This window comes from Pimephales promelas, chromosome 2 (assembly GCF_988280905.1).
Source record: "Pimephales promelas chromosome 2, fPimPro1.hap1.1, whole genome shotgun sequence".
NCBI classification, from domain to species: domain Eukaryota; kingdom Metazoa; phylum Chordata; class Actinopteri; order Cypriniformes; family Leuciscidae; genus Pimephales; species Pimephales promelas.
The window spans coordinates 43,405,034-43,428,984 of NC_142770.1; the positions used below are offsets into that span (position 1 = coordinate 43,405,034).

At 39.9% G+C, this 23,951-nt stretch overlaps 2 protein-coding genes and 2 long non-coding RNA genes across 4 annotated transcripts in view; 2 read left to right on the forward strand and 2 right to left on the reverse strand.

Moving 5' to 3' along the window:
• LOC120480097 (ribonuclease inhibitor-like) overlaps positions 1-3,722 on the forward strand; it is a 54,298-nt gene extending 50,576 nt beyond the window's left edge. Inside the window, exons 3-5 of the mRNA XM_089135446.1 lie at positions 1,563-1,736; positions 2,406-2,567; positions 3,366-3,722. Of these exons, the coding sequence (XP_088991572.1) occupies positions 1,563-1,736; positions 2,406-2,567; positions 3,366-3,381 (352 nt within the window). The 3' untranslated portion in view covers positions 3,382-3,722. The remainder of the gene's footprint in view (positions 1-1,562; positions 1,737-2,405; positions 2,568-3,365) is intronic.
• LOC120461325 (uncharacterized) overlaps positions 1-23,951 on the reverse strand; it is a 274,723-nt gene that overhangs the window by 228,969 nt on the left and 21,803 nt on the right. The window lies entirely within an intron of this gene.
• Positions 12,673-13,766, forward strand: LOC120470798 (uncharacterized). The gene is made up of 2 exons (XR_005620632.2): positions 12,673-13,063; positions 13,598-13,766. It is a non-coding gene; the product is annotated as an uncharacterized LOC120470798 (long non-coding RNA).
• On the reverse strand, positions 19,918-21,711 carry LOC148997553 (uncharacterized). Its single transcript, XR_016147291.1, has 6 exons — positions 21,533-21,711; positions 21,016-21,070; positions 20,862-20,913; positions 20,708-20,751; positions 20,520-20,580; positions 19,918-20,417 (listed from the first exon to the last, which is right to left on the reverse strand). It is a non-coding gene; the product is annotated as an uncharacterized LOC148997553 (long non-coding RNA).

Below are 23,951 nucleotides of genomic sequence, written 5' to 3' on the forward strand. Positions count from 1 at the left end.
TGGTCCTACAAAAAATTGATTTTCTGGAAACCTAAGGATATGGAGCGATCCCAGACGTAGTACTGAAGTAAAATGAAATTGAGCGGAAGTGCGTAGGCGGGCGCAGCCAGGCTAGAATTCACCAGCACTGGGAGAGTCTTTTCAAAAGAACACCGACACACTCTCTTGTTGAAATCCACAGCACTCTTCAGAGACATCAATACAAATGGCTCCAAAGTGAAAGGCAACTAATGTGTGCTTCCATTTCCGTATTTATACCCGCGCGCACGGGCGGAGTCTGTGATGCGAATCACGCACACCATTCACATTAGCCATGTTTCCACCGACACGTTTTTATCCGAATTAAGTGATATCGAATGAAAAAAGCCTTATGGAAACAGTAAAATTCTATGAAATTTCATGAAAATCGACTCAAATGAAATACGTTCGGTCTCATCGAATTTTCTCTTGATCGATATACGGCTAATGCGATAAAAGCTGATGGAAACGTTATTTGCCGAATAAATAATGAATTGCGATTAAGTTTTATGCCCTTTTATGGTTGCAACACGTCAGAAGACGAGTTCATTTCCGGCCAGTCTGTTTGCGCACACATGGCGGATGTCAACAAAGACAGATGTAAGTGGACAAAGCAAAAGGATGCTTCAACCAAAGGGTTTCCGTGAACCACGATCTCCCAGAACTGATTGAGCGCTCGTTCCCAAACCACAGTCACCTCCGCTGTCGTCGGGCATACGTGCATTGTTGAGTTGAATTCTAATGTAGAATGTGGTCTGTTATTTCTAGTTAACAGACTGCGGCGCTGCTAACACACCGTTGCCATGGACGCAGTTCAGAGACGGAACATACTATTTTCTTTAGCAGAAGCAATATTTTTAAATCAATCAACTCGTTTTTAAGTCAATATTTTGTGTCAAATGATTGATTTATTTATTTATTTGGTTGATTTATATGTAATAAGCAGGATAATATATAGCGAGGCGGTTGTGAGGCGAATACAACAACCGCCTCGCATACATGATCCCATTCATATGTCGCTATCAGCTGGCACATAAGCATTATTAGCCTTCAACTTGTGAAATATTGATCATTTTTTGGTAGATGGCGCGATCCGTTTTGTCTAACAAAACTTTGTTCGCAAAAGTTTGCTTGAATGTTGTTCGATTCAGTGCGAAAATAAATGGAAACACCTTAAAATGTCTCAAATCAATTCGATATACCAATTTGATCGCAAAACAGCATGTGACGTCATTACGTACAGGTTTTTATTCGCTTTAAAGCCGTTGGATGGAAACACACTTTCACCAGCTTTATCCGCATGAGTTTTTTAACCGAATTTCAGATAATTCGATTGACAAGTGGATGGAAACATGGCTATTGGCTCGTTCAAAAGTACTCGAAGAACATAGGCTCTCTGACGCGATAACTACGTCAGACGTTATCAACTGAAAGGGAAGTTGTGTGACTGGGTTTCACAGACTATTGGAAACTAAATGCTACTTTTATTTCTTCAATAAGATGATCATCATAGATGTGAACTATTGTTATTTCTCTGTCTACAGTATTTATAGATGCAATATTACACAGGAACAGAGTCTCATCCTGACTTCAGCTCTGAAATCAAACCCGTCACACCTGAGAGAGCTGAACCTGAGTGGGAATAATCTAGGAAACACAGGAGTGAAGCAGTTGTGTGACGTACTGAAGGATTCACACTGTAAACTGGAGATGTTGAGGTCAGTCACATTCACATACAAGAATCAAAATGCTTAAAATCACTTTAACTGTTTAAACAAGAACACATTACCGTTGTATTTGTACAAACATTTTCACCTTAGTACTTGTGATCTGGTGAAATAAAGATGAAGATCTCTCTTCCTCTGTCTGTTTTATTTGCTGATGAAGATGGTGACTTTACAGAATAAAGAGTCTCTTATTTTCTTCATTCTCTCTCTCTCTCTTTCTCTCTCTCTCTCTCTCGTTCTGCTAATGTAGGTTAAGATACTGTGATATGACAGATGAAGGTTGTTCTGATGTGACTTCAGCTCTGAAATCAAACCCGTCACACCTGAGAGATCTAAACCTGAGCGGGAATAAACTAGGAGACTCTGGAGTGAAAAACCTCAGTGATCTACTGATGAACCCACAATTCAATCTGGAGAAACTATAGTTAGTGTCATTATACTGTACAGCAATTACAGTGTGACTGAAGTTTATTTATTTGAAGACAGCAGGGCTTATGTTTCATTGGTTATAGCAGTGCACTTTATGGGTTTATTAAACTAAAACAGTTTATTCTCAATATCTGACAGTGAGTCTAAATTCACATTATATTTGTGTAAAATTCTTCACATTCATGATTTGTTTGTAAGATAATCTCTCTTCTTTTGTTTGTGTCTCTCTAGTCTACAGTGCTGTGGTATTACAGATGTTTCTTCTTTAACTCAGTCTTTGACGAACTCAAAAGCTCTGCAGTTTTTAAAAGAGCTTGAGCTGAGAGACAATGAGATCGGAGACTCAAAGCAGCGGCTCAGAGACGAACTACGAGACACAAACTGTGTCCTGAGGTGAGGAAACATCACTGAGATATTAAAGACATCTTCATTTACCTCTGATATGTGAACAAACCTTTCAAACATTCGTGAAAGGAAATTATCATTAAGATTTGTTGCAACAAAGGGTTTGTGTGAGAACAAAATGAAGTTATTGAAATGTTGAACACAAAGGAGGAAAGAGAAGAAAAGCTCACTGTCACAGCTTTATACATCAACACCTGCTTTATGAACTGTGTCAGTAGAAGTGAATCATTTGAGTGTGAAACAGACTTGGTCAGATAGTAGGAAACGCTGCACTCCTGCTAAAATCAGTGCAGTTCCAGCTTCAGCTCACAGCGTCCAGCTCACATGAGCAATGTCTCTGTCTCTAGTGTGTTTTTACTGTGACAAGCAACACGTCACACTACTCTACACTTACTTTACTCTCAGTTATTTACTAAGAGCCCACAAACATGTTTAAACTAGAGGACAAACGGCTTTAACTAAAGGTTTGTGTTTAACTCAAAATAACATTAGTATTTGCTCGCTGTGGTTTATTCCATACGCCGTACACTCATTAGTTTCTCCTTTACAGAGACTCAATAGGAGTCACACCGACACACACAGACACAGACACACACACACACACATATGAACATGATTCAGGCTTTACATCTATTATATTTAAAAACACAAATATCTCTATCCAAGATCATGTAAAGTCAGTCATTAATCTGATTACAGGAATTCAATTTAACTTACTTTTACTAAAGAAAAACAGCACTTTGTTCCTCTGAACACTGATTGTTTTCTCTTTTTTCCACTTTACAGTGTAGATGAAGATTGATCATAAAACGTCTGTGGATTTCCATCAAGGTTTAAATCTGTGAAACGGAGATGAGAGGAGCAGAAACCATCAGGTGATCCACAGAAGAGTCTCACTGCTGTCTATGAGGAGAAATACATGTGTAAATGTGTTTCATACAGGTGGAAGAGACTCAGACTTCACTATTAAATAAAGCAGCGTGTGTGTTAGCATGCGTATTAGAAACATGTGATATTGAATGATTAATGTTGGTTTATTATTCAGCCAAATGATGGTTTAGTTGTAATTAAAGGTGGAACAGAGGAAGAAGCTCAGATGAGTGTCAGCAGAAATCTTCACTATCAGGCCTGCAAATATAATAATGTTTAGACTAAACTCATCCAGAATTATTCAAATATTTCTAATCATGAAGGTGATTGTCAAGTATAGCACATAAATGTTTCAAAAGATATAGAGATTACATGTAACTTTTAAACATTTACAGTATCTCTCTCTCTAACATTTTATACACATATGTTTATTGTTATTGATTTATATTTTTTTTAATCACATATGGACCTTTTTAGGCAAAGATGCGGCACTCATGGCAATGTGTAATCTGAATGTGGGCCTAAAGTGGCCCATATGATAAATAATGAATATGGCCCAAATATCACAAATCAAATGTGGGCCACCTATGGCAAAAATGTGGCACAATCGACAATGACTAATCTGGGTGTAAACCAAATATGGTCCACATATGCACATATTGCAGCAAATGTGACCCAGGTATCTTAAAACAAATCTGGGCCAGTTTTGCCAAAGATGAGGGACAGTAATCACTGTGAATCTGAATGTGAACCCATGGGCGTCAGTGTGGTCTGAAATGTGCTGGGGACACAGACACATTCATTTATTTTTCTCTTTCGTGCAGGTCATACACAAATAACGCAATGATTTATTGACGATGACGATGCTTACTAATGCAAATATATAAAAATATGTACAAAAATGTGATGATGTCCGACTCGTTTTATGGAGAAGAAATTAGAGCATTAGACATATATGACCCACTATTCAGCTTTGAGTAGCCGTCCATGTTTACAATATGATGTGATGTGGTTTAATGTACCTAAACAATGATTACCAATTTTCTCTCTTATGCTCCTCATAACCACTGAAAACAGTAAATAAATCAAACCCAAAGTCCAATTATTATGGCCGTTATCTGACATTAAGTGTTTCTGCTTCACATTTTCAGCAGGGCAGCGGAGCGGCCGTCGACTCCTCACAGTTCTCATGGGCTTTATATATAAGTCCTAACGTGAAAAAGCGTTACGTGGTTTACCTAAACAACGATCACCAAACGATTACAGTTGTTGCAGTGTTATGAACAGAGAAGTGTGTCACCAGCGCAGCCGCAGAATGGCTCAATTAAGCTTTTTTAGAAAATAAAACAGTGGTGGTACAGAATGACTCATGAGGAAATCTGGTGGGGACGCCTATGAGTGAACCTAAAGTGGCCCACACATGACATAGCAAATATGGCCCGATTATATTGCTGTGGCAAGCAGGACGAGGTGAGAGGACGGCGTGAGGCCGGTGGTGTGATTGATAATGAGCGACACACAGTATCTCTCGCATCTCTCACGGAGGAGCGGAAGCATAAAGGGAGATTGAGAGAGGAACAGGCCTGAACTTCTGTTTCTGTCGTCCGCGAGGGGCTGCTGGCTTACACTTTCGTTTTTGTAGATGTTTTATTTTCTTATTAAAAGTGTTGAATGTTCGCTGGTTCCCGCCTCCTCTTTCCTATAACAACGAACTCTGTTACAATTACAAAATAATTTCAAAAATTCATAAGTTACAATGTGCCAATCTAGACAAACTATTATATAACTTTATATGGAGGAAGAAGCCTCATAAAATCAGGAAAAACATCTTGACTAATAAAATTGAGGAGGCGGGTTTATCGGTCATTGACTTCACTTTCAATAAAATATTAAAAATCAACTGGATTAAAAGATTTGTGGAAAATCCAAACAGTTTCTGGAACATTGATCCAAACTTTATCTTTGGAAAAACTGCTTTAAACATGATATTCAACTGGTATCCCAGTTATTAAATAACTAAAATCAAATTACTTATGATGAAGTTAATTTCCATCCTGCAAGAAAAGAGTTTGATATTGTATCCAGAGCTAAACCCCATGGGATCATCACCCTACTTAGAGATGGACAGATTTGATCAAATTAGTGTATTTTTCTCCAGCAGTGTTTCAATAAATAGTCTATCTTTTCTAGACAGAAAAATCAACAACAAAGTAATAAAAAGCTTTTATGTGTGAAATCTATCCCTGCCTCCAGGTACAAATGGTCCCCTTGACTGGAAATATTAATGGGAATAGAGCATGGAGTAACCCACATACATTTATAATTACAAACAAAGTAAAAGAAATATCATTTAAAGTTCTTCAGCACTATTACCCCTGTAACAAGATTATTGAGAAATGTATCCCGACTCTAGATGAGAAATGCAGCTTTTATTCTACAGCTGTTCACATGCTCTTCTCTGGGGAATGATATACAATGTTTTATTAATGGACACTTTGCCTCAAACGTACATTTATATTGTTTTCATAAATCGAAATTTATGAAGAACAAACGTCTTTTCAATGTTTTTAAACTTGGGTTACATTATAAACTGTATTTCTGGATTAAATGCTAAATTAGCATCAGAATGTATGCAATATTTATCTAATTTAACTTTATAATTAATTTAACTGATATTTACCTTCTGATACTCTGGCTGTGTACTTTTATGTTGTTTATCATTTTTATACAGATTATTTGTTACTTATATGATATGTGTTTCAATTCTCTATCTATTGGCTGTTGGCTTTATATTTATTTATTTTTATTCTCTATGAAATTGTGAACTAACTAAATGATTTATGCATTACAAGGTCAATTTCTTTTTTCAGCAAATTGTAACAATTGTGACATGCAATGAAATAAATAAATTCACATATTCAGGGCCAGGGAGAAATAAAACTTAAGCAAGAAAACGTCTCAGGTTCCGACTGTAACCTATGTTCCCTGAGAACAGGGAACGAGACAATACGTCGAATGACGCAATGGGGAACGCCTCAGGCGTGACAGGTGTCTGAAATCAAATATCAACTCACAGTAATCAGGTTGACCGGCGACAGCCCGTGCATCATCAGCTTGAATGATGAGCGCGTCAATCTGGATGTATAAGAAGGGCGCCTTGAAACCATGACAACATCCTATCGTCTGAAGGGACTGTTGCAGGCAGGCCCCGAGGCATGGCAACGAGACGTATTGTCTCGTTCCCTGTTCTCAGGGAACATAGGTTACAGTCGGAACCTGAGACGTTCCCTTTCGGAACTCAACAATACGTCGAATGACACAATGGGGAACGAAATACCCACTCCACCATGCTGAGGGGAGTGCATGCCGAAAAGGCAGTGACAACTGTCAGAACCAGTAATTCCAAGGAACACTGAAACCACTCACCCTATGTTACATCGGGCTGTCAGTGACAGCACTCCCTACCGGTCATAGCCCAAGCTAATGAACCAAGAAAAACCAGAACGTAATAACGTGGGTAAATCGGGGCCAGCTCAAAGGCTTTAGGACCACAACTTCAAAATAGAAGGGGTCCCTTCTAGGGAGTGTGGCTAGGGGGCCAAAGGGACCCCCAGCCAGTCACTATTCAGGAGAACACTCCTCCTGAAATGCCCCCAGGCTGGCCTGGTGATCTGTACTAAGACACACAGTCTGGCCATAGCCTGTCCGTCCAAGACAGAGCCTCTGGAAATTGCCTAGGAAAGGCATCCAAAAACTGAAGGCCTGCGAAGCTGGCAGAAACCATCGAGTTTCGGATCACAGAGACGGGATCCCCCGGAGAGTGTGACTCAACCTCAAAACAACGGGAATCGTACACTCAATCCACGAGTTTCCACCCAGTGCTCACTTTTGAGCACTGAGGAAGTAAGAGAGGGATCAAAATCGGGAGGGTCAATGAGACCTAAGACCTGATGACCCCCTGTGTGGGGAGCTCTGAAACATGAGGGCTCATGTCAGGAAGGCCATACATTGTGCGGCCTGAAACCCAACGACCACAGCATGTGGAAGCTCATCCTTCAGGAAAGCCAGAGGCTAGAAACCTGACAGACCCACAATGTGGGGCTACCTCGAAAAAGGTCTAATCAGACCTAAAACCACCAGTTGTGGGAGATAGCCTGAACAAGGGAAGTGCCTGTCGTAATGTATTGCGACAAAGACACATCTACAGTGGGACCCAAAGTGAAGAACCGGAGTCTGAACCACTTAAGAAGGGACCGAAGCATACCGCGTGTGACCCTCACCATATGAAATGGATTTTAAAAACCGCACAAGACATCTCGTCGGGTGACTTACCACAATAATAGGTGAAGTATGGGTTTGTGTACTTCACTCTGAATTCAGGAAGGCCTGTTGAGGCCTGTAACCTGGCGTCCACAGTGTGTGGGAGCTCATGGCCAGGAAGGCCTGGTAAGGCCTGTAACCTGGCGACCGCAGTATGCGGGAGCTCGTAACCTGGCGACCACAGTATGTGGGAGCTCATAACCAGGAATGCCTAGTGAGGCCTGTAACCTGGCGACCACATCCGGTGGGAGCTCTTACTCAGGAAGGTCAGTGAGACCCAGCCTGGTGTACCTGAAAACCACACCAAGTGGGAGCTACTTCCAGAAGTTAGCTCTTAAGAACTCTTAAAGTGGGACCCGAGGAAAGACCGGGGTCTGAGCCACATAAGAAGGGACCGAAGCATACTGCGCGTGACCCTCACCATAAGAAATGGATTTTAAAAAGTGCACAAGACATCTCGTCGGGTGACTTACCACAATAATAGGTGAAGTATGGGTTTGTGTACTTCACTCTGAATTCAGGAAGGCCTGGTGAGGCCTGTAACCCAGCAACCACAATATGTGGGAGCTCATAACCAGGAAGGCCTGTTGAGGCCTGTAACCTGGCGACCAGAGTGTGTGGGAGCTCATGACCAGGAAGGCCTGGTAAGGCCTGTAATCTGGCGACCACATTGGGTGGGAGCTCGTACTCAGGAAGGTCAGTGAGACCCAGCCTGGTGACCACAACCTGTGGGAGCTTACTCCACCCAGTGGAAGCTACTTCTTCCAGAAGTTAGCCAGAGAAGGGCGTCCCTGTAGCCTACTTAAGTGACAGGACGCCTCTTAAAGTGGGACCCAAGGGAAGACCGGGGTCTGAGCCACATAAGAAGGGACCGAAGCATACCGCGTGTGACCCTTACCATACGAAATGGATTTTAGAAAGTACACAAGACATCCCGTCATGTGATTTACCACAATAATAGGTGAAGTAGGGGTTAGTGTACTTCACTCTGAATTCAGGAAGGCCGAATTTGAGGCCTGTGACCTGGCAGCCACAACAAGTGGGAACCCATAATCAGGAAGGCCTGACAAGGCCTAACACCCGATAGTCCCAATGCATGGGGAGCTCACATTCAGGAAGGCCGCTGAGGCCTGCAGCCTGACATGTGAAGACTCACCACTACAACTTAGCGACCACGAAAAGTGGGGGTTTCACATTCAGGAAGGCCTGGTGAAGCCTGCAACCTGACATGTGACAACTCACAACCAGGAAGGCCAATGAAGCCTGAAGCCTGGTGACCGCAAAGTGCTCAGGGAAGGTGGTGAGCCTGTAGTCTGGCTACCGCATCATGTGGGAGCCCACATTCAGGAAGGCTGGGTGAGGCCTGTAAACAGACTACCACAGTATGTGGGAACTCATAACCAGGAAGGCCCCTTTGAGGCCTGTAACCTAGCAACCACAATGTGTGGGAGCTCATAACCAGGAAGGCCTGGTGAGGCCTGTAACCTGGCGACCACAATGTGTGGGAGCTCATAACCAGGAAGGCCTGGTGAGGCCTTTAACCTGGCGACCACAGTATGTGAGAGCTCGTATCCTGGTGACCACAGTATGTGGGAGCTCATAACCAGGAAGGCCTGATGAAGCCTGTAACCCAGCGACCACAGCATGTGGGAGCTCATAACCAGGAAGGCCTGGCGAGGCCTGTAACCTGGCGACCACAATAAGTGGGAGCTCATAACCAGGAAGGACTGGTGAGGCCTGTAACCCGGCAACCACAGTATATGGGAACTATAACCAGGAAGGCCTCTTTGAGGCCTGTAACATAGCAACCACAATGTGTGGGAGCTCATAACCAGGAAGGCCTAGTGAGGCCTGTAACCTGGCGACCACAGTATGTGGGAGCTCATAACCAGGAAGGCCTGGTGAGGCCTGTAACCTGGCGACCACAGTATGTGGGAGCTCATAACCAGGAAGGCCTGGTGAGGCCTGTAACCTGGCGACCACAGTATGTGGGAGCTCATAACCAGGAAGACCTGGTGAGGCTTGTAACCTGGCGACCACAGTATATGGGAGCTCATAACCAGGAAGGCCTGGTGAGGCCTGTAACCTGGCGACCACAATGTGTGGGAGCTCATAACCAGGAAGGCCTGGTGAGGCCTTTAACCTGGCGACCACAGTATGTGGGAGCTCATAACCAGGAAGGCCTGGTGAAGCCTGTAACCCAGCGACCACAGCATGTGGGAGCTCATAACCAGGAAGGCCTGGTGAGGCCTGTAACCTGGCGACCACAATCAGTGGGAGCTCATAACCAGGAAGGCCTGGTGAGGCCTGTAACCCGACAACCACAGTATGTGGGAGCTCCCACAGATGTCTCTCCGTGGCCACCATAGCACCGACAGAACAGCAGATTGCTTGGTGGCCCGGAGTCCTGCAGCAGATCGGCCTGGTAGGCCTGAGGACCACAAGGGCGTGCAGAACCGCACCTGCCTGACCTGCTGCCGTGTACGCTCTGTCATTCAAGCATGAAGATGTCTTGAGCAGCTTGGATGACAGGGTCAGAGCTCTTAGTGAAGAGGACCAACCAGAGACGAGATAGTTAACCAACGTCTCTTCCACTGGCGGCATCGACACTTATCCGTGCTCCACGGCTCCCTCCACAGCAGCGAGACTAGCCCGCTGATGCAGATAGAGACGTGAGGAGAACGGATTCTTCCATACCCTCTCGATCCCAGCGTGGAGATCGGAAAGGAATGGAAGGCTCATCCGGGCTGGTGGCTTATGGGTGGGGAGGAACCAGCCATCCAAAATACCATGAGCGGGTTCCTCCCAGATGCGCCTCCACTGCAACAGCAATCTGTCTGTGGCGCGCCCCATAATGTCAACCAGCTCAGCGTACACTGGGCAGGAGGGCTGAAATGGTTCGGTCTCAACCAAACTGACATCATTTTCTATATATATATATATATATATATATTACAGCCAACTCCTGCCCTGCCCAAAGAGAACAGTTACAGATTCACCAAAGAGAGAGAGAGCTCTCATTTTCTCTCTTCTTGGATGTTCAACATTAACTGTAACTCACCCTCGTCAGCTGGTAGATCATCCGCGAGGTTAACGCCCCTCTCCCGATAATCTGCCAGCTCCATCTGAAAGCTCCACGAGCTCAACCGCCACTGAGCCTCAGCCCGAGCGGGAACCGGAACCGCGGGGTTCAGATGCCGCGCCCACTTCCCTCGAGAAGTGGGTCAGACGAGAGCAGAGAGTTCTGAAAGGAAAACTCTCCGTTCGCGCAGAAAACTCCCTCGAGAGCTTCCCGCGCATGCTCTTCTCTCAGGCAGAACACGCACAGATCGTGTGAATCCTCCGGTGTCAAATATCTGGACACAAGTCGGCACACTCGCGCAAAGTGTTTCTCCACGTCTCTGCGCGCTTAATCGTTGATACTATCACACAGACAAACAGTCCCTGAAGACGAAAAGATGTTGTCACGGTTTCAAGGCGCCCTTCTTATACATCCAGATTGACGCGCTCATCATTCAAGCTGATGAAGCACGGGCTGTCGCCGGTCAACCTGATTACTGTGAGTTGATATTTGATTTCAGACACCTGTCACGCCTGAGGCGTTCCCCATTGCGTCATTCGACGTATTGTTGAGTTCCCTTCGAAAGGGAACCCTTTGTTTTAGTCCGAAACTAAAACGCGAGGACATGAAAACAGCCGCGGCGCGCAGATAAGAGTAAAACCCTTGTTTAATAGATTTTAAAGATATCCTTGTTTGATTAGGCAAAAAGAAAAGAAACCTAAATTTGAAATAACATCTTTCAAATGATTTTCGGGTAGACTTAACGTTACTTGAGGAGCTATAAAACAAAACTTGCATGTTTGTCTTCATTATTGTAGTGGCTTTGTTGAAACAAACCAGCAAACGTGAAGAGAATCGACAAACAACAGGAATAAAAATCTAAGTTTGTAAACGATCAGAAAACACGTGATTTTATAAATGAGGCAGACGATGCATTGTTTATGATAAAACAAACTTTGAAAAAACACAATGATATGATTTACAGGCTAAGACGCAATTTAACAGGGTTAAATGCTAGTATTTTCCATGCTGTTTAGAAAAAACGAGGCTAAGATAAATGCTAGTATTGCCCATGCTGCTTCCAAAACGAGACTATAAATTCTAAAGCCATGCTGCTTGAACAATGATGCTAATGCTAATGCTAAAGGCATGCGGCTTCTGAAATGAGGCTAATGCTAATGCTAAGGACATGCTGCATTCAAAAACACTTAACCCTTTGTTTGACTTAGCCCTCCATGGGCCATAGGCCACATTGAATAATATTCTATAATTAACATAAACTAATCTTGGTAAACTTTATATTGCATTTGAAAGCTTCCACTGTAACGCAGATGGGATTAAAAAGCAATAATGCAATAGTTTGTATTTTCAAATTTGGGGTTGTGCTTCACACCATGTAACGCACTCACAGAACACACTGTATAGTTGTTTGTGCTACTATATGTGCACATAGGCTAAATGTAAGTTTATTCTTTAAACACAGGATTGCTTTACTGTAAGTGTTTTGGAACACTTAGGTAAAGGCTGTTGATGTTGTATTCAAGGCCATGTATCCTGTGTGAACTGAATTAAACGTGTGTGTGTGTCTATGCTGAATGTGGTTATAATGTGATTCACAATGCTCATCAGTGTTGCCAGATGTACGATAATTATCGTATTTGTACGATAATTTTGACCTCTGTACGATGTACGATCAATAATGAAAAAAATCCCATAATGTACGATAATTTCAGATTTTTGTGATCGGGGGTGCTTCTATACTCATTGATCTAGCTGTTGATTTACGTCATGCTTGTGAGGAGAAAATGAAGGCGAGAGAGAGCACGGTATGAGGGAGAGACTGTGGCTGCGTTCCAAACCGCATACTTCCCTACTATTTAGTATGGGAAAAAGAGTAGGCGAGCAAAAAAGTATGAATGAATCCAAAAGAGTAGGCGAGAATTACCTGGGTGACGTAGCAATTGTCGCGAGATTTGGACTTAAGTGCGTTCCAATATGCCTACTTTCCTACTATATAGTAGGCGAAAACAGTACGTGAAGGAAGCAGTACGTTCCAAACATCAGTTTTCATAAAAAGAGTAGGCGAGAAGTTCCCGGATGGCTTACTGCTTCCGCCCAGATTTTTGAGTGCTTTTCCACGGCTACTCATGATACTCATCTATCCCAGGAGGCCACGCGAGAGGATACGTCAATATCAACATCGCGGAGATAAGCGACGCGGGGGTTTTCAAATGTGAGTAAATACGGTTTAAATCGTATGTGTTAAACTACTATAGAGTAAACGTTTTAACTGTTGAACGTCTAAAGGAGTTAGACAGTATAGTATAGTTGTGATTTTGCTGTAAACACATGTTTTATTATGTATTGATAACAGGGGAGCTCCAGTAACCGTAAAGTTACGTTTCCAACGTGTATTTACATAACCATACATCTTAAAAACGCTTATTTAAAATGTCTATTTACATCAGGAAGGAAAATATTGTATAAGTATTGCAGGTGAGCACATCCCAACATGAAAAATACATGTGTGTGCTGCTATTATGTAGGATAATTCACTGTTGTCAACACTGCTTACATTAGAAAAATTATGTGCTGTGAATAAAAACATATATAAAGTAACTAAACATGATATATATTTAATTTGTCCCTTATTGGTGTTGATATATTGAGGAACATTTAAGTTGGATTAAAAGTGAGTTAACACATCAACCTCAACATGTAAGTGCAGTGTTGAGCTCGTAATGTGAATCTTGTCTGTATGTTACAGGGACAGAAGAACACGCGTGTGTTTATCCAGTGGAGAGAGGCTCATGATGCTGAATGCTGTCATCAAAGAATAGGAACCGCTGTGTTGAGTCGGCAGTAGGGTTTGGGGTTCAGTGCCTGTAAATACATGCTTGTAGTTTGAATAAAGCTGTTTCATGTGTTGACTTGTATATGCATTTGTTTATTGTGATGGTTACTTTTATTTACTTTTATTTGTTCTTTTACTCATTTATTCATGTTTCTTATTGTTGTCAGTATATAAAATGTAATTAATTTATGCATTAATTCATCGATTGACTGACAATTGAGATGTTTCACTGCATTTAGCAATATAAATGAATTCATGCATTACTGTCATATTACAAAACAAATTACATTTTGCTTGTTTTATTAAATTATATTTTTAGTATATAAAAAGTTATATAAGTATTGGTCAGCATTTAATATTATTATTTTGTTTAAGTTTTGGGGTGGGCTAACAATGAAATTCATTCTGAGGTAATATTAATTTTTAAGCAGTGATACTTACATTTTTGGAGTATAAAATCAACAGTTTTCTCCAAAAGAGATCTTCAAGCAGCTGCCCGTCTCCTTTGTGCAGACATTACAAACGCTGTTCTAGGTTGTGCTGTCAAGTTACTGATGTTATGAAGTGTTAGAGCACTTGTCGCTCATATAATTTAAACTTATTAATATGCAAGATCATGGAAAGATACTATAGTTTATGTAACAATCATAGTGACAAAACAGAAAATATAAAGATCATTGGTTTGTGTACATCATAATATGACATAAAATTATATTTATACACAGGAAATAAGAACAATAAAAAAGGCTAAATATCTTCATTATAGTTCTTCATAATACATAAAAAAAAGTTGTTGTTATATCTGAGGGATGAAACGAGGTAAATTCATGAAGAAAAAGAGGAAAACTTAAAGGAGAAACTTTTTGGGTATAAAATAAAGAAATTAACAACATAATCAAGAGATGATGATTTTGGGGTTTCTTAATAAAAAAAAAGTATCGTTAGAATAACACTGTTGGTCAGTAGGGTTTAAAATATAACAACTTAAATCAACCCTAAATGTATTCACAAAATAAATAGGCAGCTGTTTCTTCAACAATACCACAACAAAATGAGCAAGTTTCATCAATATCAAGATATTTATAGGTAGATTAATTAAACGTATCGTTCATTTTTTTTTTTATTGCATGAAGGTGTTGCGCTTGTGATAACGCGTAGTAGGTCACATGATAACGTCAACATGGCAGATGTCCGGTTCGCATTCATACTCAACGAGATTTGGCTATAAAGTACCTACTCTTTTAGCGCTCGATGAGTAAGTACTTATTGAAATTAAGTACCTACTCATTGAGTATGCGGTTTGGAACGCAGCCAGTGTGTGTGCGTCTCCCCCGCTCCCGTCATCTCGGCAACGCGTCATAGTTGGGGGGCGTGGTCGGCGTGGGGGAAAGCAGCGTATGTATTTGAATGACAAAAATGTCATATTGCGAGTCATTGACGGCTGCCGACCGGCAACGGTACATTGCAAAATGAACTGTAATAGGTTATGATTGCCTTTATTTAATTAAAAACTGGGTCAATGACCCACCAAATGGCCGGAGGTGTCGTTTCCAGACTATTGAATCTCCAGGTAAGACATCGCGGTAGCTACTGGTAACATAAGCCTAACTCAATCAACTAAGTTTATATAAGTTATTGTAAGTCCACAAAACCTTGTCACTTAACAACTGTACGTAACCTTCACTCCAAACTATTAATCCTTTTGTAAAACGGTGATCAGTAGTAACCTCGAAATTGCCGAGGGGTTTTGCTGACAGAATCCGAATTCTCACAGACTGCACTCTCACTCTGTATTGAGCTGATAACCTAATGTGAATGAGACATCCCTTAGGAAAAACGAATCTTGTAGTATTAGGACAAAATATTATACAATATTATACAAAATTTTACGTAATTCCTTTTATAAAAATAATATAGTATTTTACAGAGGAAGCTATTACAAAACATCAGAGAAGTATTATAGAATATTATAGATAATATTCTATCTATAATATTTAATATTATAGATATTATAATATAGATTATATATATTGTTATAATCTATATTAGATTATAATCTAATATATTATATACCCCTTACCCCCCCCCCCCTTTTGACGTGTGTACGATCATTTTCTTCCAAATACGATAATTTTGAGCTTCTGGTACGATACTTTGATATTTTCAATCTGGCAACACTGATGCTCATTAATTCATGAACAGAATGAGAAGAATTTGAGACAGAAATACTTTTCATATTCGGCAAACAAAATAATTCCACATTTTTCGCATCAGATTTAACACAGATAACTAAATTATTTAAATTTCTCAGAAAAACAAATCTCTAAAGTATTTGGTATGCTACCTGGTTGCAGAAAATTAGAAGACTTTGCTTGGTTACAGGAGCTGTTAAATGTGGCGAGTCTGTAAAAGCGATGGCAGGATAAACTCTAAAACATTGTGACATGCTGGAGTAATACAAGTATATAAAAGGCGCCATGGTAACATATTCAAAGCTTTAGAAAACATAGACTTTACCTCTCCACTTAATGGGAGCTGTTTTTCACATTTGTAAATGGTTACGTTTGAACTAATTCTGAATGACTCTGAAAGACTGTTTTTTCCCTAGATTATTGGATTCGTATATTTCCACATCTTTCGCGTCAGATTAGCGACGGCTAATATCCGATACCATTTTAAGTGTACTTGAATGGGGGGACAAGTTATTTCCGACTAGAATCAGCAAACGCTGATTAATCAACCTAGTTTTGGGTGTGTCCATATCCACTGTTTTAGGTCAGTGATCACTTTGGATAAACGTGCGTGGTTTAAAGACCACGGGCTTGGCCTGAAGCCATTTTAAGAGATGTTGAGTTGATAAACTATACTCTTTCTTGGTGGTCAATCGTCCCTACTAAAGTGACACATTGATTTAATTTCTAGAGGAGGCATTCAAGGGGTCTTTGAATTGGCGGGGCAAGTTATTTCCGACTAGAATCAGCAAACACTGATTAATCAACCTAGTTTTGGGTGTGCCCATATTCACTGTTCTAAATTAATGATTACTTTGGATAAACGTGCGTGGTTCTCAGACCGCGGGGTTTGACCTGAAGCCATTTTAAGAGACGTTGAGTTGATAAACTGTTTTCTTTCATGGTGGTCATTTTCGTCCCTACCATAGTAATACATTGATTTATGTTCTAGAGGAGGCATTCAAAGGGACTTGTAAAGATATCTCTGATTGTACGTGTGAATACTGCAGATCTTAGATATTAAGTCAAATTACCTCTGAATTGGTTTTTGGAACTGACGGGGGTGTGTCGCGCGGGCTTCGAGGAAGTACTGCGGAGCGATATAGATTCCCTTATCTAAATGGATAAAACTAAAATTTAGAGTTCAAAAGAATAATCAAACGTTAAAATAGCCATTTAAAAAGACTAAATCAGAAGAAAATATATTTTAAACCTAACAAACAGAAAAGAGAAACAGCTAATATACATCTTATCAACCCTGAGTCAGAAAGCCTTTTCATATTCAAAGATATTGACATGCAAAAGAGCAGAGACTCTTCAGAGACCAGAAATAATATCATTTTATTTATATTCTAAAATATAATTGTATTATAACTCAAATTATAATACACATTATATTATACTCGCCAAGCAAGCATTAATTGGAGAAGTATGAAATTAATCCTTACAATTCGATTTCATTGACCGATACCCTGTGTCAAAAGGGCGGAAAACACTCACTGACACTGCATGAAAAGTGGGATTTTCGTCCCCGTAAACTGCCGGAAATCTCCCTAATTTTCGGCAGTTAACGACAATTTACAGACTGTGAACGTCGCGTTCCACTGTGCCACATATTGACGGAAACGAACCATGACGTATGCATGCAGCGCTCGCGGAGGTGTGAATGGCCCTAATTAGCATATGAATAGCAGCACTGCGCGCGCCTTGCCAGAGAATGGCTTGAATTTCCTCACTCAGTATTGGTTGAAATTCACTACATTTAAACAAGAAAATCACTCGTGATTGGTTGGCAGATCTGTTACTATTGGTCAGCCGACCTAAAATTATAATAATAATAATCATATATTCATATTCATATGATATGCTATTATGTTGTTTATTCATGTCATTGTTATCCTATGGACTAAATTATTATTACCATCAAGGACATGAATTTATTGAGGAAAGGAACATTTGCCACATACTGTTTATTCAAAGAAATAGCTTTATTAGAACAAACACAAAACTATGTACACAGCATAGGAGAACATCTTTCAAAGCACAGAAAACATGTCCTCCACCCTCTGGAAACATGGGACAACATACATACATACAGCACTACAGTTATACAAATAAATCAATAATATATTGCATCTCTATTCAAAAATAAATTGCCCTGAATGGCATCAGAATTGGGCACCAGATATATCAAACACAGAAGGCAGAATTATGAACGAATAATAAGGATGTAATTTAAAGGGATTGTTCACTTTGAAATAAATTTTTGATATGTTTTATCTTATCTCAAGGGCATCCAAGATGCAGGTGGTTTTGTTTCCACAGTATTTTCAATTTTGATATTTTTAGGTCAAACTGTTGTTGTCTGTCAGTCATATAATGCAGGTCTATGGTCACCACCTCAAAGAGCATGCACAGAGAAGACCAAATTAAACATGATTTAATGACTCATAAATTAAGTACACAATGATTGACTAAGACACGAAATGAGCGTTTTGGGAAAGAAAACAAACAGTATTTATATTGTATAAATGTGTGTGTGTGTGTGTGTGTGTGTATATATATTTAGTAGGGATGAGCGAGTACAGCATTATCTGTATCTGTATCTGTATCTGTTAACCATATGAATTATCTGTATCTGTATCTGTACTCGGACTGGGCGGGGCCTAAACCCGGAAGTGGGTCGGGTAGTCTTGAAATGGGCGGGGCTTTAACCGGTATGTTATTTTAAGCATGCAATTGATATGGGTTGATCTGAAATTGCTATATTTTTTGCTGATAAGAAATAAAACTATTTACATGACAGCATCAGCATTGAGCTTCAGATCAATAGTTTTGATCATGATAACAAACGAACTACAAAACAAGTTTTGCAACAATGAATACAACACAAGTGGCTGCAATTATAAAGTAAAATGTAATGAACAAGAGTTTTCATCTTAACTACGGCTGGGTGATATGGGCCAAAAGTCATATCCCGATATATTTAGGCTGAATTTCGATGTTCAAAATATATCCCGATATTTTTTCTGCAAAGTGAGAGCAAATGTTCAGTCAAAGCCAAATATGACATGTCACAAGTAGTTTTATTGAAACTTGAACATTTGCCAAACCAAATGAATAAATAATAAACAGGTTTCTTCACCTTAGGGCTGCATGATTAGCTATGACAAAAATCTTCATTGCAGATTATTCCCTTGGAATTGTAATTGTGATTTATTAATTGGTTTATTTATTTTGTTAATACAACGTTGGTATGAGCCATTACAGTCATTTAAAAAAATATAAAAAATAACACAAAGAAAAATAGGGGCATTAAGGGGTTAATATAGAAACGACAGTTACTATGGTGAATAGTGAATACACAATACTAACAAGAACTGTTTATGAAACATGGAAACTGCTCTGGTGAATAGAATGAAAATCATAACTGCATTGCTTTTATTTCGTGTAATTTACAACGTAACGGTGTTGCATGCTCGTATAGCCTAGTTTCTTTTGCACTTTATATACAGAGGCGATCCAGCGCGCGCCACCGCATTTGCGCGTGCAATTGAGTGTGCGTTACGTCTAACGTTACAGTATAACGGGTGACAGGACAGAAAGTCCGTTTTGCTGAGGTGAAAGACTTTATTTCATAACATAACATGCTTTAATCAAGCACGCAAAGTGGAAAAGGAGTGGCTGGGGCGCGGGGAGCAGTGCAGAGAGCTCTGGATCAGCACGCAGCAGCTTGCTTGGAGCAAGGATCACAGCGCAAACCTGAATAGCCTATATCGATATGCAATATGGTTTAATTACATATCACATTTAAAAATATATATATTCTTTATATTGATATATCGCTCAGCCTTAATCTCAACATAACTTTTTTTTTTTTTTATCCGAGCACAGATATTGACTCGAATTACTCGTATAATATTCGTACTCGACAAAAGTGCTTTATCCGTACCGGATACTCGTTTCAGCCGAGTATCCGGCTCAACTCTAATATTTAGATATACACAAAATGCAATACATCTTAATATGTTTAGATCTTCACAGTAAAACTTCCGAAATCTGTGTAAACAATGAGTGACGTACCAGTGCAAGATCGCTTCTGGCGGTTTCCACCGCATGCGCAGATCATATATATATATATATACACACACACACACACTGTTCATTTTCTCACACAAACCGCTCGTCTCGTATCTTAAGCCATCAACGTGTACTTACAGTTATGATTCATTAAATCATGTTTAATTTGTACTTCTCTGTGCATGCTCTTTTAAGAGATCCCCATAGACTTCCATTATATGACTGACTGATGCCCTTGACGTAAGCCAAAACATTTCAAAAAATAATTTCAAAGTGAACTATCCCTTTAAAACTCTTAATTTAAGTCCTGTAGGCTTGGCTCATCAGGGCGAAGTGAATTTAAGTCTTTGCGACGCATGCTTGAGGTTCACCTTGATGTACATACACCTCAGTGGCTGTGGAACCGAATTTCATGACCCCTTCTGCAAAGTTGAAAAAGACAAATGATTTAGATGTATGCAAAGGCAATCTGCCCCAAGTCCCCACATTTGTAAGCAAAAATATGTTTCTTCTGCATCCACTACCTGGTTTCCTTCAGGCGATGGCGGATGTCGACCAGTAGTTTCAGGACCTTTTTCTGGAACACTGAAATAAACGAACACATTTGGTGATGTTTACAATGCTCTAATTAGAATAACAAAGTTTGCTAGCTCACAAGAGAGAAGGTGTCTATTAAAAGTCTCTTCTCCACTGCCAATAGATCAACACTTACCACCAGGTTTCAGTCACTGCATCTCCCAGTCTCAGTCACTGCATCTATACCACAAAAAAATTTGTTTTAAAAGTTATTATCAAATGATGAAACTGAACAGATTTATAAGATATTTAAAAACTTGGTCAAACATTTATAACTGAATATAACATGCCATGTTCCAGTTCTCTTTGGCGTTTTCACCACTGTCTCACGCTCAAAGTCATCTATAAACACAGACGTTAATCCAAATTAGTTTAGTTTTACTTTTTATTTGACTGGGGTCTGTTCAAAAGAAAAGAGGATGAGATCACAACACGTAACGTTACCTTATTTAGGTGTTTTTTCTCCCATCAGCGAAGGACACCTCACTCCTAACAGCCCCTGAGAGACAAAACAAATCACAAACATCTGAAGATTTCACTCATCACACAAAGTGATGCAATTTTACAAACAAGGATAGCCTACACTAGAGCATACAAGCACATTACGCGCTTTGTTTTAGGACCCTGGCACTTATTATTTTTTCATAATTTCTGACGGTATTCAGAGTAAATGAGTTAGTTTGATTACTATCAAAGAATGGTAGCTAACTTGCAGCCAGATAACAACGTGCAACCCAACGTACAGTTTAGTGTCCCAAATTTGTTCAAATTGAAATGAAACAAAAAAAGAATGAAGAGCAGCAAGCTAATGCAAAACAAAAAACTGTTCCGTTAGGTTAACACCCTTGGACATTCGCGGCAGTAATCACAGCCGATTTGTGAAGTTTAAGACAAAAACGCTAAACTACCAAAAACTATAAGTAGACATGGACATAGAATTCACTAAGCTGGACGAACTTACCTTCAATTTAGAGGAAAAGATGGGTTCCCCAGCGATCATGACGGCGAAGCAGGCTGAATATCTGTGTAGTTACTTTCTGCTTAAAAAAACACGCCACATGCCTGGCACGTTGCCTCAGCCAATCAGAGTGGCTGACGTTACAGGTTGGATTATGACGATATGCTGCCTCAGCCAATCAGAGTTACGTTCACTGGTTTTTGACTCAGGTTGAAAGGCTGTCGTCGGCTGTCCTTGACTTTTCTGCTGCTGTTAGTTCATTTTAAATTAGGAATAAGGTGGATATACCTAAATAGGCTACCATGAAATGTAAAAATACATATATGCATAAATAAATAACTTTATTAGGTTACTTAAATTAAATAAACCAGTAAAAAAAATAGTAAAAAACAAAAACAAAAAACATCTGTTTATAACTGTGAATTAACATCAAAGATGTTATCATATATTTTGAAAACTGCTTCCGTAAATGTTATGATGAATCTTATAATTTTATTAGGAAAATTTCATATTCATAAGAGTAAAATGAATAATTCTAAACCTTGTTTGAAGTTTTTTTTTTTTTGGTCTAATTTTTAGTTTTCAGTATATTCTGTCTCTCAATTGTATCGATAAAAATGTAGTGATACAATTGTATTTGCTAAAGAATATTGAAGCTAATTGAAGCTAATTTTCTTTCTTTAAATAGTACAAATTACTGGTTTCTATCTTTCTCTTAAATCATAATATTATACACAATAGAGATAGTCCCTTTCCTGTTTTTATTTCATTTGTTCAATTCTGTCCTATTTTTATTTGTTTCTTATTTATTGTGAAATTATTATTTGTTGATTGTTATCTTTTTGGATGTCATGTTATTGTTGTAATTGTTGTGCATTATGTGCAATGTTAAAAAAAAAAAACAAAAAAAAAACACAGCAATTAGGTTATACTGAGCCTGATCTTGTCTTAGAATGAAGTTATACCTTTCAGAAAAATGTTACCTGGGGTGAAACTCCCCTACCCTTATTTGCATGTGTATAGCTCACAGCATTTTCAAAGCTCCTCTAAATTTAGGAGAAGGGGGGACAATGGGGGGACAACTGCCAAGCAAGGCCCACGTCAATTTCCGGCAATTCACAGCAGTTTTGAGTGTTACCTGTAAATTGCCGTGTGCAGTCGTAAACCTGAACTTCCACGACAATCTACAGTGCCGCTTACTGACGAAAATCCCACTTTTCATGCAGTGTGAAGTGTGGTGTGGCACAGGTTAATTGCAACTGACCAAGGAAGAAAATTTACAAGGAGGGTGTGAACTAAACATCTGAGGTAATGAGAGACCACCACTAACCAAATGTGTGAATGACACCATGAAATAATTCATGCCCACAGATCTGGCTGTAATGAAAGCAACTTGAAGTTTAAAATCCGAAGACTGGGATCTCTAATGCTGGGACACAGCAGACTGTGAAGGCTAACTGCAAGAGCAGTGTTTAAGTGTCGCACACTGAAGCAACAACAGCAATAATTCAGACCTGGTCAATGAAACTCGGTTTCATGTGACAGCTGGAATTAAAATTGCTATGGACATGATAATGGAGCAAGCAAACGAAAGTGTCCACATGTCTGAATTTGAAACTGTTGAAAACATCAAAATGAACTGGTTCTCTCTGCATTTGCTTCTGTCAGGTTAACTTCTACAATTCCTCGGAGGACGGACGCCGGGACAGCCGATCTTCACGATTGTTAGAACATAACCTGAGATTCGGGAGATGGGTAAAAAGACAATTCAAGAGGCCTTTACATCCCACAACAACACATCACTACATTAGATGGCCTCCCAGTTTAGAACTGGAACTAAAATTTGCAACACAATTGTTATACAGTAGAACTCCACCATCATCTCCTAGACATGAACACTGACTGAACACACTCCTCCAACACTACACACTCACAGCATCATCACCCGGAATAGATCAAATCTATCCAGACTGAACACACATCATAAGAAGATGAAAATGACATAGAGTCCAATAGTGTCACTTCACTAAAGATATATTGTGCATCTTCACACTCACAGATCCGGATAGCGTCACACACATAAAGATGGGAAGCTGATCCCATGACATAGCACACGCAGTTCACCACACCCTGCAAACTCATGGAAAAACACTGGAAACACATATTAATGGCTACAGTCACAAATCAATGCAATGCATCAAAAAGCGGTGGCAGACTTGCCATTAGATTTCATAATGTTTAAACTTTCTGATTGTTATTGGGGTGGTTGGAAAATCAGAGGGCCCCTGATTTCTCAACATACCACTAATAACAGTAACATCATAGCTAAATAGATCTGAAGTATGAGCGCTTCAATCAATTACAGAATTGTCAATTCAACCTTGTCATTGACTGTGACTTAGCCAACAACAACACACACACA